This window comes from Ursus arctos, unplaced genomic scaffold, assembly GCF_023065955.2.
Source record: "Ursus arctos isolate Adak ecotype North America unplaced genomic scaffold, UrsArc2.0 scaffold_14, whole genome shotgun sequence".
Classification (NCBI taxonomy): domain Eukaryota; kingdom Metazoa; phylum Chordata; class Mammalia; order Carnivora; family Ursidae; genus Ursus; species Ursus arctos.
In genome coordinates, this window is record NW_026622808.1 from 11,892,202 (window position 1) to 11,908,303 (window position 16,102).

Genomic DNA, 16,102 nt, shown 5'->3' on the forward strand with positions numbered 1-16,102 from the left:
GGGCTCCGCTCAGCCAGTTCCAGCAGAAAGCTGTTAGGGCTGCTGCTGGTGCTTCTGAAAGTGTACCCTAAAGACCGCAGTGTAAGAATGACTGGGAGTACTGGTTTGAGTTACTGGGGGTCACAGTCTCTTAGCTGTGGGCCTCGGTATCTGTACTCTAACGAGTTCTGTCTGCCGCCCGAGGGCTACCCTGAACGCTCAGAGCCTAGCTGGGAACCGGGGGCGGGGAGGGGCGGTTAGAACGCAATCTCTCCGACCGCTTGCCTCCCCGTTGCTTTGCTTCCCCGTTGCGTCCCTGTGGTGCAGAAGTAGAAACGTTCTGGTCCTCAGGTAGCTCTTTGCTAGTGGACCCAGGTGTATCTGCTGAATCGTTTGGAATTTATAACATGTATATTCAGGTTCTGTAATTTATCTGTTGGGTGAAAATTACATGCCTGAAAGTTTTGATCAAAAAAAATTTTTTTTCCACAGAACTCAACAAAAATCCCGTGGAAGGCTTTTCAGCAGGTTTAATAGATGACAATGATCTCTACCGGTGGGAAGTCCTTATCATCGGTCCCCCTGACACACTCTAGTAAGTACCATGGAACGGACACTCAAGTAGCTCTCTTCATTAATTCAGATGGAAACTGCTTTGGCAAACTGAAGTGAAATTATTATTATTATTTTTAATGATTTTTTTTATTATATTATGTTAGTCACCATACAGTACATCCCCGGTTGAAGTGAAATTATTTTTTAAAGCAGGTGAAATGGCTGTGTTTAGGTGAAGTCGTTTGTACTAAATGATCATGTCTAGGGTTTTGTGTTCTGCTTGAAATTCTAGTCTGAAACCTGTTGCTTTCTTAAACATACAATAGTTTCAGAAATTCAGATATTCTTAATACCTGAAATAAATTTATTACAGAAAAGCTATTTTAAGAGGAGCCTATATAGAAATCATGTATTTTTTACTTGTTTCTGAGGTATTGGGTTAATTTTGGCAGGATGGGGCGAGAAGAAAATTCTTTATTGAAATGTTTCTCCCCATCCCTTCCCTTGTGCTTACTGTGCCTTCACCCCCAAAGGGAACATTGTCATTTCAAAGAGAAGTCTTTACCATTCTTAACACTTTTATCAATTTAATTAAAGCATACTATTACGTCTGGGAGATTTTCATACAGAGCACAGTTTCACACACCAGTGTCTCCAGGCTGGAGAGAACTCTCAAGGTCGTCAATTTGAGTGCTGCTTTAATCAGGTCCCCACAGAATACTGATCAGAACCAAGGTGTTCTGACCCTAAAATGAACTGATGTTTACCTTTTCCCAGTTTATAAAAGTGATTGTTACAGCTAACCACTTTCAGTTAACCCTTATTAACTGATGTGAAGTTAGACAACAGAATGCAGTGGAGTCAGAGCAATAGAGAGAGATGGGATTTCTTGTGTCTTGTCATACCTTTTAGATTCAAAGACTGTAGTCTTATTTTCTGCTCTGAATGTTTGCAGACTAACTTTGAGTTAAGAATGTTCAGTGTTCTCTGAGATGGATCGTGACCTCCTGATGTTAGTGACTAGTGTAAGTTCCACCCCGTTGATAGACGTGGAGGTATTGAACAGAGTGCAGTGATCCTCTCGGGTCAGCAGTGTGCCCCACACACCTGTATCTGAGTTTCTTGGGGACTGCACTTGCTCTCCACTGTGGTCCTCGATGGCGCTAAGCAGGCAAGATTTATACGGTAGTTTCATTTTAGGTGTTCAGACATGGGGACCCCCCCCCCAATAAAACATCTGGTGGAAAAGAAAATTCGGGCTACTTGGTGCCAGGGCAGGCCGCCATGGGACATGCAGGGTGAGCTGTGGTGTGGACTTTGGGTTTTCTCTCGTCTGCGAGGGTGATTCATGTTTTGTGACGACCGTTTCCCATCAGAATGTTTGCTGATGTATTTCTCAGTGCCATGTTTGTAATGGTGATTGTTGCTAACTAAAATCACTCAACTTAGTGGTTCCATGGTGTTAGTTTGGGTAGAGAACAGTAGCCATTGAAAACCATCTTTGAGGTAGCCCCGCACAGCCTCAATATCATTTGAAAGCAAATTTCTTACTAAAGTTTGCACATAAAACCATCCATATCACCTGGTTTATATGCCTGATGAAGTTCAGGTTTTCAGGCTAAACACATGGCAGGAAGGGTTATTTGGGAGACACAGTGACATTCCAGTGGCAGAATCTGGTTACTCCCACAGTTGGTAGGAGATGACAGGAGGAATTCTTGTAAACTGACGTCGTCTAGAGGGTTAGTTGGGCTTCTGGGCCTGAGCTCCATCTCTGAGGACCTCACAGAATGCTCACGCTGTCTCGTGCGGTGGTGGCACGTGTCTCTAAAGACTGTGAGTGGGTACATGTATTTAATGTGTACCTTCAGCTTCACCAAAGAGAACCGCTTTTTAATACGCACTGTACTGATTACTCGTCCATTCTTTCCACCAGTTAAGAACTTACTTCTGGCCTTCAGTATACATTTAAAAAGTGCTAGCTGTTGGTGTGAGATGTGGGTAGCGGAGGCCTTTGTGCAGCTCCCCTGGAGGGCGGACGTCCTGACGGGGCAGCGGGGCTGTAGTTTGAGTCTGTGCCGCACACGCGGTGAACATCCTGTGAGTGGTGAGGCCTTATGGCAGTTGACAGGCGTTCTAATCATCACCCAAAATAACCTGGAAATGATTCCTTCTTCATAAAAATCTTTTCTAAATTCACTTGAGAAAGTTATGGGATTTTTTTTTTAAAGCTCTCAAAAAAAGAGGCTTCAGATTTATTGTTTAATATTTACCGAGTCTAGGCCGTCCCTTGGGCAATTTCCTGCTTAGAATGGTTGCAAAAATAAAGCATTACACCAGCATTCACACTGCTCATTCATCTAGCTCAGATGTTTTCGAGCGGTCTTAGGTTAGATGCCGGCAACAGCACATTGGATTAGCTCAGCATCGGCCCTGCCCGCAGAGAGATGATGCTTTAGTCACCGTGTGGTTGCTTGGCTGGTGATGGCGGTGGTGGAGAGAGGGGCTCCCTGGGGGTGTGGCAGGTTTGGGATGTATCAGAACGTGTCCCAGAGGAAGACGTATCCAAAGTGGGAACTGTGGTAGTTTTAGTGGGCTTTTGGCTGCAAGCAACAGAAATCTGACTGTAGCTGGCTTAGAGAACAAGAAAGCTTGTTGTCCTGGCACTGGTAGCAGAATGGTTATAGGACTTTTGAGCATTTCAGAAGATCACCCAAAGGAAGAAAAGACGCTGGTGTCTTCTTAGTTTTATGTGTGCTGTATGCATTGGGAGCTCTCCAGCTGACTGGCTCTTGTCTCCTGTGTCAGAGTCGAGTCCCTTGCTCATTCCTACCCAGTAACTGGTAAGATGAATGAGGTGGCCACAGTTGGTTTAGATGAGTTCTTCTGGAATGGAAGAGATTTGGTACTGCTAGCAGCTAGGGTCAGCGTTAACTGGACAGGTGTTCTGGCAGAGGCGGGGCCGGGGGGTGGTGATGATAGAGCTGCAGCACTTCCGAGGGGAACTCTGGGTCATGGGGCCCAGAAAACAGGGCAGCTCCACGGGGTGGCAGCGGAGTGAGCTGAGCACAGGGGATGTCAGGGAATGAGGTTGAACAGGGAGCAGCGGGCTACTTGAAGTACACAAACACCATAAAGAGTCTGGGTTTGTCTTCACAGCCATGGAGGACAGGAGTCCCCACCTAGGTTTCTATTTTACAACCTAAGTACCCTAACTTCGGGATTGTGGATTTCATTTTCCTTCAGCTTACTTGTGTTTTATATCTGCAAGAAAATTTTGTTTCTAACCGTGTTATTCTAGAAGTTTCATTGTCTATAGTAAAAAAAGCGGGCTGGGAGTTGGGGCTGCGCATGGAGACCTGCAGGAGGGGGTTGCATACACGGCCTTTGCTCCGGATAGAGGAGGGGAGTGTGTGTTGAAGGCCGGTCCCTGAGGACAGCTGGGCAGGCAGCCTGGAGGGGGAAGGAGAGGAAAGTGTGGTTACAAGTAAGCTCCCTAAAGGTACCAGGAATCCAGTATTTCGTGGTGTGTGTTGATTTAACGGTAAGGAAGCTGCTGGTGTCCTTGTAGTTCCTTGAGCAGTGTGAAGAGGGTAGAGGTCGTGCTGCGGTTGTTGGAGGGGTCGGTGGGGTGTGAGTGCACAGACCTCAAGTGTAAATGACCCTCACTAGGGGCGGGGCAGGGGTTAGGGTCAGAAGTAAGTTAGGGTTAATGTGGACATAGATGGTACCCACACCTAACTGATTAATTCACCACTTAATAGTTAGATCGCTTGTGTCGTGATGGCAAGAATTGATAATGTACAGACATCCTTGAAAAGCTGTTGTGTTCTTCTGTGGCACCATCAGCCTTCATGTAGTCACTAGAGGGCACTGTACCCTCTTCAGTTCAGGTCATCGATAACTGGTGTATTCCAGCATTACTGGGAGACTGAGCGTTGCCGTGCGTGTTAACGCAGCCGTTCTGTTTCTCTTTACATGGTATCAGATGTTTATTACTGCTCTGCCCATTAATCTGTTAAGAGTAGATTCTCCAGGCTGTCTTTCTGTGAAAGCTGAAACTGGTGTGTGTACCTGCTGTGTTCCCCCTGCCGATTATTAGGTAGTGTCCTTAGAAATAGACGTTTCAGGCAAGAGCAGCAGCACGTTTTCAAGGAAGTTCAGGAGACTTGGGTATCACCATGTAATTATAAGTTGTACAAATTCAGAGTGGTGAACGTGCACCTTCCTTAATCTCTTATTTTTCTTTCGTCCTCAGCGGCTAGTCTGTTCAAGAGATACAGTTTATTTTATTCCTTACCACCGGCAAGGGTGCGGAAAGTACGGAGAATAGTAAGATAATATGTGTTGAGTGGATCTAGGGACTGTAGAGTTGGTTACCCGAACTCTGGTTCAGATTATTTTACAGTAACAAAGTCCTTTTACAGTTCTGCTTAAGACTTGGAAGCACAGCCATATGTTCTGTAATGAGAATTTGGGAGGAATGAACCTTGTTCCTGCTTAGCAGCTGATGCCCCGGCGGCAACGCCACGTCCCTGCCCGTTCGGTGCTTAAGAACATGGGCTGTGGGGTCTCGGTCCAGCTCCCCAACTCTCCCACTTGTATTAGCTGTATCACTTCGAGCAATTACTTAAATGTTATCTTAGCACTTTTGTTGTTAGGGTGAAAACCCTATGCCAGGAAGCATTTGTGTTTTAGTGCATGTGGTAGCCAAAAAATTGGAAGCAAATATCTTACGAATGTGATAGTGAAATGTGTCAGATAAAATGAATGGACAAGAAACAGGTATCACCAGGAATACTTTTAGAAGAACAGTGTTGAGCAGAATTTCAGCTGGCAGCATACAGTGTATCATTTAAAGAAAGTAAATATGGCCGAATGATAGCATCTGGTCCTTGTAAGATTTTTGCAACTTAATACAAAAACAGTAAGTGAGGCTCGTGGAAGAAAGTTGAACTAGGCTCAGTTTCTCAACCTTTTTAGATGTGAAACTTTTTTGGTTTCACACCTTTTTTTAACATCATGCTGATAATTGTACTATTAGTATATGGGATGAAGAAAATACGTAATGGAAGATATTTTTAATTCACATGCTTTTTAATATACTGTCATTTTACTCATCACAGTAACATCTTTGCATAGTTGAAAAATAGTGAATTTGTGACACATTAATGTTTAGTTTACAGTATTTCATATCCTGGGGGTTTTGCGCTCCTCTTTGCTAACTTGGCTGTTCACTGGAAGTTTGCACCCACAGGTTGGGACCACTGAGCTCAGTTTTAGAAAAACAGGCAAGATCCCCAGGTGAAGGAGACGTTAAGGAGTCCACAGATAGGACACAGACTATAAGGAATAACGACGTGGTTGGTTCAGAATGGAGAGGGCCCTGTAGAGAGAGTGAAAATTGTGTGCTTTAAACCTTTTGAGATAATTGTGTATATAAAATTTGATATTTTGAAGATTGGAAAATAACTTAAGAGACGGAGGCAGTTTTTCACGACAGGGATTCCGGTCAGCTAATCTGAGGTGGACCTAACCAGCCAAGATGAAGGGACCCAGGAGGGCTGCTAGGAGGCGCAGCCTTACCAGTGCACGAAGTGCGAGGGCCTCTGGCAGCTCTTTTGATGTCCTTTCACATAGATTCTTAGCTGTTTTCTGTGTTTGTGGCTTTTTTCCGCCGCAAGCCATAATCAGAAGTCGTCTACATCCTGACCTGGTGTAGACTACGTGCCTACGTTTTGGTGAGCGGAAACGTGCGTGCAGATGACGTAAGTCAAACTGACCACTGGGGATAAGCGCCTTGTTTTCTACTCGATTTTTATTGATTAAACAAGAAAAGTGGTTAGTGAGTCACCCCAGTTTGAAAAGCGAGTCCCTACAGTCACCGGTCCCGGGGCCAGTTTGGCCTTAACCCGACAGTTGGGGCAGCAGGGGCGAGGCGGCCCTACCGCCCGCCGTGTGGTCCTCCTTCCCAGCACCTCCCTCACGTCTCCAGCTTCTCCCTTTCAGTACATCATTCTGTAAGTCATGAAATGGAGGTCATATGCAGGCATAAAATTTGTCATTTTTCTTCCTTTTTACCCCTGGATATCCGTGCCACATTCAGTCTTTTTCTTCCAGTGCCAAAGGAAAAGATGTTCTTTCTTTTTCTTTCCCCTTGCTCCCCTTACTCTCTTTCTTCTTCCGATGGCTCAGTTCTTCTTTTTCTAGTGTCTCTAGTCTTTCTGCCCGCACCTTCCCATCTCCTTGTAAACAAATTCGGGGTTTTTCTCCTCCTTTTTAAAGCCTTGCATTTGTACTGTTTCCCCATCTAGTTATCCTGTTCTTTAACTGTCCGACTTTTCAAATTGTCCTGCTCATCATGCATGTCCTTGACCACCCCGTTCTCTCTTTGACTCTCTGTGGCCTTCTCCTGTTGCTTTTACCACAGTCGTGTTACCACGGTTACTCTCTGTGCTCGAGCCCGTTGGCCTTCCCTAGGTCTTCGGAGGTATTTGGGATTAGTGATCTGCCTCTCTGTTTTTAAGTCCTCCCCCAAATCCTTTATGCCCAGAAAAAGGCATAAAAAATTAATGCTTGCTTGTGGTTAAAAATTCAGTCTATCTTGAATTGTACAAAGCAGGAAGGAGGAGATCCCCATAGCCCTGCACTGCCACGTACTGGGGCTGTGTTTGCAGACGGGTTTCTATCCCACGAAGGTGGACCCCCATTTTTCCTTCTTAAGGACAAATGTTATATCCTATAGATACTTGGTTTTTAAAAAACTTCATATTAGATTGCTCATATCATTCCAGTAGCTACTAGTGATATTTTGCTTGATATTTTCTTCTGCCACCAAAATGGTAAGTGCTTGTGGTACCAGTGATCTCTGATGTCTTCTTCTCTGTTTTATTATTTTACGTAAAAAAGCGCCTCACACAAGTAGGTAATCAATGTATATTTGTCCAGTGAATGAAAACCATTTAAGGAGCTGAGAGTTCCATTTCTCACTGATCTGAAACAAACATCACATGGCCCTGCTCTGATGGACTGTACACTGAACAGTCAAAGAATCAGATGTGCAGATAGGTGTTGGAGTAAAGAAGTGAGAAGACGTCAGTGCAGTAAAGGGACACAGCGTAGAGTTAAGATTCGGGAGCCAAGTAAAGTCTCAAGAGATAACGTTGAAGTGAGTTTTGTTTTGTTTTTTTAAGATCTTATTTATTTATGTGAGCGAGCACGAGCAGAGGAGGGGCAGTGGGAGAGGGAGAAGCAGGCTCCCCGCTGAGCAGGGAGCCTGATGTGGGACTCGATCCCAGGACCCCGGGATCAGGACCTGAGCAGAAGGCAGACGCTTCACCGACTGAGCCACCCAGGCACCCCGAAGCTGAGTTCTAAATGATGACAAGGGGAGAAAGGTATTTCAAGCACAGGAAATGGCTATACGAATGACATAATGCAGGAACTTAGTTATATACCTCATGAGGCTGGTTTAATCTCTTTGGTTTTTGTTGTTAACATAGTACAGCTCATTGTACTGTTTTGATAATTCTTCAAGAACAGTTCCTAAGGAAATGACACTGATCTAAGACTGCACTAATACAGCAGTTCCTGGCCATATGTGCTAATAAATAAAATTAGACATTCAGGGGCACCTGGGTGGTGCAGTCGGTTGAGTGTCTGGCTCTTGGTTTCAGCTCAGCTCATGATCTCAGGGTCATGAGATTGAGATGCACGTTGGGCTCTGTGCTCAGTGAGGAGTCTGCTTGAGATTCTCTCTCTCCCTTTCCTTCTGCCCCTCCCCCTGTGCTCATGCTCTCTCTCTCTAATAAATAAATAAATCTTTAAAAAAAAGTTAAAAAGTCAGTTCCCCAGTTGCACCGGCGGTATTTCAAGGGCCTAGTGGCTGCCATCTCGTTTAGCCTAACTATAGAACGTCTCCGGTGTGCGGTGTGCAGGAAGCTGTGTCGGACGGCAGCACTTTGGAAAGTCACTGGAATATAAACTCCTTGTTCACGGCTAGTGTCCGACATGTAAAGGCTGAGGAAATATTTGTTAAATGATGAGATGAATAAATGAGTGGATGATTGGAAGGTCAGCACATCTTGCCACACAGGGAACAAACAATAGCGTGTAAGTTCTGAGTGAGAAAGAGCTTATTGTGCTTGAAGAACAGAAAGAAGACGGGCTGGAATGGAGGGAAGGGTGGTAGTTGGAGATCAGCGTGGAGAGCGGATGGGCTCAGTTAAGCCTCTGGACTTTGATGGGAAGTGATAAAGGTTGTCAGCACAACAGTCGTGTGACCTGATAGGGATGCCTGTTTAAAGCCAACCGTTTCTCTGTTTTCCTCGCTTCTTGGGACGTGGGTCAGGTAGCAGGTGTATGAGTACGTGAGTGAGTAAACTCTCTGCTTGAGGCCCAGGTTATTAACTCACTTCATTTATAGTCTGGCACTAGCACCCTTGCTCTGTGTGTGTTTTAATCATTGTCTGTTATATGCAGGAACTTACAGGCAAGAACTTGTTTTTGTTTTTCTTCCAGTGAAGGTGGTGTTTTTAAGGCTCATCTCACTTTCCCAAAAGATTATCCCCTCCGGCCTCCTAAAATGAAATTCATTACAGAAATCTGGCACCCAAATGGTAAGTTCATCTAGTTTTACTTTTACGTTTGCTAATGCGGTAGCCCGTCACTGAGGTTTGCAAGGTCGCCAAGGAAGACGTAGTTCTCAGCGAAGTTACTTTGGGATGTTTGTGCTGAGTTCACTGTGCTCATTGTGCACGTGGCCCTGTACTAGTTTGTTTAGTAGAGCGGCAGGGGAAAGAGGCATCGTATACAAATATTTATTTCCTTAGTTTTCAGCTCTTTTTGAGACTCCTGAGGTTCCAAACTAGAGGCAGGGTTATCGGGTGATACTCGCTAGGCATACATCCCTTACAACGGAGATAATTTCCAAGGTATTAGGTGACTCACTGGTGATTACAGAGCGCATAGGAGTCATTAAGCCTGGTTTTAAAATTTCTATTTCTCATCTTCACTCTTAGACCGTGGGCAGCTCTTCACTTTTGACCTATATTAGCTGTTAAAAAGGGAGTGTCCTGCCTGCCTCATAAGGTGACCGACAGGGTCGAGCGGGGTGCCGTACCGGTGTTTTAAGCTTTGGAAAGCATCGATCCTGCCGTGCCGGAAATGCAGTGACGCTGAAGTTCTTACCCAAAGATGCATTACCGTTAAGATCCACTTTGTGAGCCAAAGGTTAGGCTAGATAAACTGTGTTTATATACAGTCTCCCTGAACTTTCGGCCTTGTTTTGTGTGATAGAGCTTGCAAGCATTTCTCTTCTAAGTATTTTGACTGTCAGTATTTTGTAATCAGAGTTGTGGGTTTTTTTGACTCCCGCGCTGATCTGCACTCTGCTTCTCATAGTCGACTTTGCATTGCCAGGGAGAGAAGCTCCCGAATTAATCTGAGCAAAAATCTGAGGGAGAGGAGTGAGTGAGTGAATGAAGGCTTATCACAAGGGTATGGGGAAAGTATTAGAGCCCAGGGGCTTGAGAAATGGATGGGCCTCGAGAGACTGGAACTGGCTCACGGAAAACTATCGGGAACCAAGGGGGTAGCCACCGTATTCCATCGCACCTAAGATAGCGGCGATCGCAAAGACGCTTCATCGTTCTTTTTTGTACCAGTAACGAGGGAGAGAAATCTAACAGTCTGTGGTAGAATGCCTTGACGATACCCCTCCGTGGAGCGCGGATGCCTAAATTGACCACATCCGCCTCTTGTTGCTTTGCCATTTCTTTCCTCTCTTCCTGGGCTTTGGCAGTTTCTCTTACCATCACTTGAATTATTTGCTGTGTGTATAGGCCATCTTCTTGTGCCTGTTTCAAAAGAAGATGTAACAGAAGTTCTGAGTGTTGGCTCTGCCACACGTTAGCTGCGTGACTGTAGGCGAAGCCTCTATGGGCCTCGGTCTCTCTGAGAGCACGTATGTGAGCAACACGTGGGACTTCCCTTCTTTTGGGAGGAAGGAGAGCAGTGGTCTAGGTGGTCTAAGAGGAGAGCTGGTGAAATGAGGGTTTGTTTTAAGGTGGAAGAGACTTTTCATTTTTCAGGCCACGAGGGGAGAGGCGTCAGTGAAATAACGGAGATTGACTGGAGAGAGGAGGTGCTTTGTGAAGGAAGGGAACCTGAGGAGGTGGTGGGGCGGGGATGGCAGACGCAGGGCGAGCGGGGCTCAGGAGGCGTGGGAAGACATGGGATGAACGGAAAAGCGAGCCAGGAGTGTCTGCGAGACACTGGAGGTGAAGATGATTCGTGAGTCATGGTCCCCTTCTGTGAGGGTGTTGGGGCCTGTGTGGGGAGGAACGGACATGGAGATGTCATGGTGACGTTGAGAGGACAGTGTTGTTGCCACATGGGTATTGGGTAGTGTAAGAGAGGGTCATCTTCTAGAGAATGTGATTCTTACACAGAATTTTGACTGTGTGAATGCCTGGCTTAAACTTTGTTCCTGAGGCTGTGGGTTCTCATTAAGTTCTGGCGCTTTAAAGCTGTGTGGTAGCTTCGTCCTGACTGTGTCTCCTTCTGGAAAGATCATACCCATGGAGGAAGGATTGGAAGGAGAAGCCAGACGTCATTACCGCCAGGAGACACGGAGAGGGTTTTGTCAGTGCTTCCGGTAAGAGACCATGAAAGCTTGAACTGAGAGTCGTAGCAGGAAGGGAAACTGAGTTACTGTGCTTGTGGACTAGCAGATGTGGATGGTGGTGGTAGGTAAGGATTTAGAATTGATGGACCATCCACAGAATAACCGTAGAATCAAAACCACAGCGAAATACCGCTTGACACAGACCTGGTGGCTGCCATCAAAGTGGCAGGTGATAGTCAAGTGTTGGCGAGGACACAGGGAAACGAGAGCCCTCCGTTCTCCTGGCGAGACTGTAAAGTGCTGCAGCCGCTGTGGGGCACGAGTCTGGCAGTTTCATTCTGAGACAGAAACGCAGGAACGATGAAAACACGTCCACAGAACACTTGGCCTTGAATGTTCCTGTCAGCAGGGTTCGTAACGGCCAAACGGTAGAAACAGCCCAAGTGTCCATCGTTTGACGAGGAGAAAACCCACTCATCACGTAGCCACGTTACGGAGGGTGGCCCTGGTGCGCGGCGCCTGCCTGAGCCTTGAAAACGTGGCACTGGGTGAGCGAAGCCAGTCGCGAGAGCCCACGCAGTGTAGGGCTGCGTTTAGGCTGGACCGTCCGGAGCAGGCAAACCTAGAGGTGGAAGGTTAGGTTCGTGCTTGCCTCGGGCTTGGGGAAGGCTGTGGGGCGTGGGGAGTGATTGCCCCTGTGCATGTGCTTTCTTTCTGGGTGACGGCTGTGTTCTGAAATTGATTGTGGTGACCGTTCACAACTCTGGACACGCGGGAAGCCATTCGGTTGTGCGCCTTTGTCTCAGTAAAGCTGTTACAGATGTCGTTCTCAGGTAGAACTTCTCTGTGTGTGGCTTAGACGCGTTCCATCGTGGATCTTCTTGAGGTGTGCTTGCCGTATCGGCTTAGGCCGTTCGGTAAAAGTGAGCGTGGGGCCTTGGTAGCGCCCCGCATCTAGGTGCTCGGGAGCGCGTGAAACCACCGCGCTGCACCTGCTCCTTACACCATGCTCTCCGTCAGTGCAGCTCAGCAAAGCTGGGGACGGAGGGGACGGGGAACATCGTGATGGGAAGAATGAGTTAATTTCCCCACGGAAAAGGTGGCTAATGCTGGAGAGCGGGGTAACATCACGTAACGTCAGAAGTCCGACTAAGGAAGCCTGGAAGGTGAGAGATTGGCTCAAGAGCCCGCCAAGCAGGGTGTCACAGAGGCTGAGGGAGCTGTCCTCAGCAGTGTCTGTCGTCGTGACCCAAAAAGGGGGACTTTAAAGGCACCTGGGGGAAGCTTGTTCAGACCATTTTGTGACCAGTCGTGGCCTCTGATAGGGGGCAGAAGCCAGTTTCCATGAGGTGACGAGAGAGAGAGAGAGTGAGTGAGAGAACCCCCACGTTGTGGGCGTGTGGAGAGGGTGGGGGTCCGTTGGGTTTCTGTCATTTTTAGACGCACGGCTTCCAGGGAGGGGGTAACTGGGAGGGTACACGTGGTTCAGGTAGTCGAGGCCGAGGCTGGTGGCTAGCTGTGTGGGGGGGAATGGATTTAGAAAAGGGGATTGAAACTCCAAATGGAGTAAACAGTTTCAAGTGGCTTAAAAAAAATAGTATTATTTGCTGGGTGTTAGGGGCAAGAAGTTTCTGGTTTCACACATAACCCATCCTGAAAGACTAAACAGAGTGAAGATAAGTGGTGCAGCTGAAAGCAGAATGGGGCTCGTAAATGAACCTCATGTCAGTAAGGGCGACAGCGGAGATCACTGTTGGGGCGTTAAAAGGAGAGGGAAAAGTAACAGGCAGAAGTTACTTGGGGACAATTAAGGAAGCAATTTGGCAAGAAAAACTATAGACATTTGAGTTTATAAATGAGTAAAGAATAAGAACTGACATTGCACCAGAGGAAACGTGTATTTTCTGTACCTGGAAAAATTTTACCCCCAGAAGCATTTAGAAAAACCAGATTATTTTTCACCTTTTTAATTTAAAGATTTATTGATTGGTTTAATTTATTTTAGTGAGAGAGGCAAAGAGAGGGAGAGAATCTCCAGCAGAATCACCACTGAGCGTGGAGCCCAACAGGGGTCTCAGTCTCATGACCCTGAGATCATAACCTGAGCTGAAACTAAGAATCGGACACTTAACCCACCGAGCCACCCGGGTGCCCCCACCTGTATTTCACATTTAAACTGTAGTTTGGTAATAGGTCTGAAGCCTAAAAACCTTTTATTTAAAACAATTAAAATGAAAGGACTCAAGGCTAAAAATTAAAAGATGCTAGATTGTAACAGTAATTTCCACGAAAGGAAAATGGATCTTAAGTTGATTCTCTCTGATAGAGTTTTATGGAAACATATAATACCATATTTTCAAAGAAAACGACTTGGAAAAAATCCTCTTTATGTAATGCGTGAGGACATCATCTAAAGAAGATGGTAAAAGCACTTTGTGTTGAACTTTGCGGTGTGCTTAACAGTTTGTCGTTGCTTTGCCTGCCTCTCGATCTCGTTCCTGCACTCAGCAGATCTTACTGGGAGGTGGGTGCCTGGGAAGAGGAGCCCAGACGACACACGAATGCACGGGCCTGTCATGGCCCGCGCTTGGATGCCTGTGTGCACAGCACACAGCCCGGAAGGGTTTGTCGGAGACCAGCAGTGTGTATGGACTCCGGCTCGGCTTCCCCAGAGTTTTTAACAACAGGGGAAGTGCCCAAGTCAGGAGATGAAAAATAACCTTGAGAGTTACACCGATTGCAAGTCCGGGGGTGCCTGGGTGGCTCAGTCAGTGAAGCGTCTGCTTCCAGTTCATGTCATGATCCCGGGGTCCTGGGATGGAGGTCTGCGGGGAGCCTGCTTCTCCCTCTCCTTCTGCCTGCCGCTCCCCCTGCTTGTGCTCTCTCTCTCGCTCACTCTTTCTTTGTCAAATAAATAAATAAAATCTTCAAAAAAAAAACCTGTTAGACTTTAGGTGGGAAGTTAGGAATGAACTAGACATACATAGTGCCGTTGATTATTTATGGGATTTGGATATTTGGTTGAAAGACTTTTTACACCAAAAATTCCTATACTTTTCTGTCTTTTCTAACATTTTCCAAATAAGTATACTTTATTGTACTATTATTATTTTGTAGTTTGCAGTGGAGAAAACTTCACCATAAAGGATTAGTGATGATTTTGGTAGTTTTACGAATAAGGAGTATTTGTGTGATACAGATGAGCCGGTGGATTCAAAGTTCTCCTTTGTTTTGACCGACAATTAATTTGTGCCTCGGATTTTAAGCCCTAGTTTTGTAGAAAAGATGCCTCATGGATGTTATTTACGTTGATGAATTTTCACTGGCAATGTGACATGTTCCTTTTGTAAATTTGAGTGCACTCCTTTCCCTGAAAATGTAATTTTGCCTTTATGTGATATAAAAAGTACATTATGAGGTTACTTCTCATTTTTTTCAGAGGAAAGTCTCTGGATGCTTGACGGTCACCAGTGTAGACCAGTCAGTTAGTGGGGAGTCTGGGACATCACTACACAGAGACAGTTCTGGTATTTGGATCGCCTGCTTTATGTACAAACAAAGCAGATTCATTGTCTTTACTGCGTGTAAATGCTAGACACCGTCGTGTGCCGGGTTCCTTGGAGTTCTGCACACATGGGGACGATCGCGTGTGTGTCTGTTGGCTCTGACATATGGGTCCTGTTTGGTAAAATACGATTTTGGAAATCGTCTTCTGTAGATACTCAGTGTTTTATACAGGACCGTGGGAGCCAGGGCCACATCTCTAATAGGTACTTCACGTTTAACCACATTGTTTTAACTACTTTAAACAGAACTCTCACTCTCTAATTTTGCAGTTGATAAAAACGGTGATGTATGCATTTCCATTCTTCATGAGCCCGGGGAAGATAAATACGGGTATGAAAAGCCAGAGGAGCGCTGGCTCCCTATCCACACTGTGGAAACCATCATGATCAGTGTCATTTCAATGCTGGCAGACCCTAACGGAGACTCACCTGCTAACGTTGATGCTGCGGTAAGGCGGTCGCGCACGCCTCTCCCCTGCCCCTCAGTTACCCCTGATTAGAACGACAGCCTCTGTGTGTGTGTGTGTCTACGGACGGATCTGTGGACATTCGTGTTTCTCCTGAATGTGTACAAAAATAAGTCACAGACATAACTAAGCTTTACCCTCAGTACTTGAACTCCGTCTCTTAAGAACGAGGACCTTGTCTTGCGTAGCCAAAAACAGGCCTCACCGAGATTCACCAGTTGTGGAGATTTTACAGTATTTTCCTGTCTATGTCGATCTGTCGATGCCCTGACTCTCCACGTGTGAACACTTGGGTGGCCTCTCCTGAGAACAAGGGCATCCTTTCTCCTACCACAGCACAAGCCCGTCATTGATACAGTCCTGTTCCACACGTACGCGGTCCATACCCTGATTTCTCCAGCATTGTTCCTCATGCCTGCTTTTTTTTTTCTTTTTTAAATCCAGAATCTGGGAACCCACGTTTTATTTTGTATTCATGTTTCTTCCTTCCTTCCTTCCTTCCTTCCTTCCTTCCTTCCTTCCTTCCTTCCTTTTCTTTCTTTCATTCTTTCTCCTTTCTTTTCTTTTCTTTTCTTTCTTTCTTTCTTTCTTTCTTTCTTTCTTTCTTTCTTTCTTTCTTTCTTTCTTTCTTTCTTTCTTATTTTATTTATTTATTTATTTATTTATTTGATGGAGAGAGAGACAGCCAGCGAGAGAGGGAACACAAGCAGGGGGACTGGGAGGGGAAGCAGCAGGCTCCCAGCGGAGGAGCCTGATGTGGGTCTCGATCCCAGGACCCCGGGATCACGCCCTGAGCCGAAGACAGACGTCTAACGACTGCGCCACCCAGGCGCCCCTATCCTCATGTTTCATCAGTTTCCTTTATTCTGGATATCTGTCTACTTCCTTCTTTGAAGAACCTTTCATTC

General features: G+C 46.0%; 1 protein-coding gene across 2 annotated transcripts in view; it reads left to right on the forward strand.

Annotated features, from left to right (window-relative positions):
- The window catches only part of UBE2G1 (ubiquitin conjugating enzyme E2 G1), a 100,084-nt gene that overhangs the window by 67,448 nt on the left and 16,534 nt on the right, over positions 1–16,102 (forward strand). For both annotated transcript variants that reach the window (XM_026520689.4, XM_044391770.3), the window contains exons 2-4: positions 472–574; positions 9,055–9,152; positions 14,998–15,176. In XM_026520689.4, the coding sequence (XP_026376474.1) occupies positions 472–574; positions 9,055–9,152; positions 14,998–15,176 (380 nt within the window). The remainder of the gene's footprint in view (positions 1–471; positions 575–9,054; positions 9,153–14,997; positions 15,177–16,102) is intronic.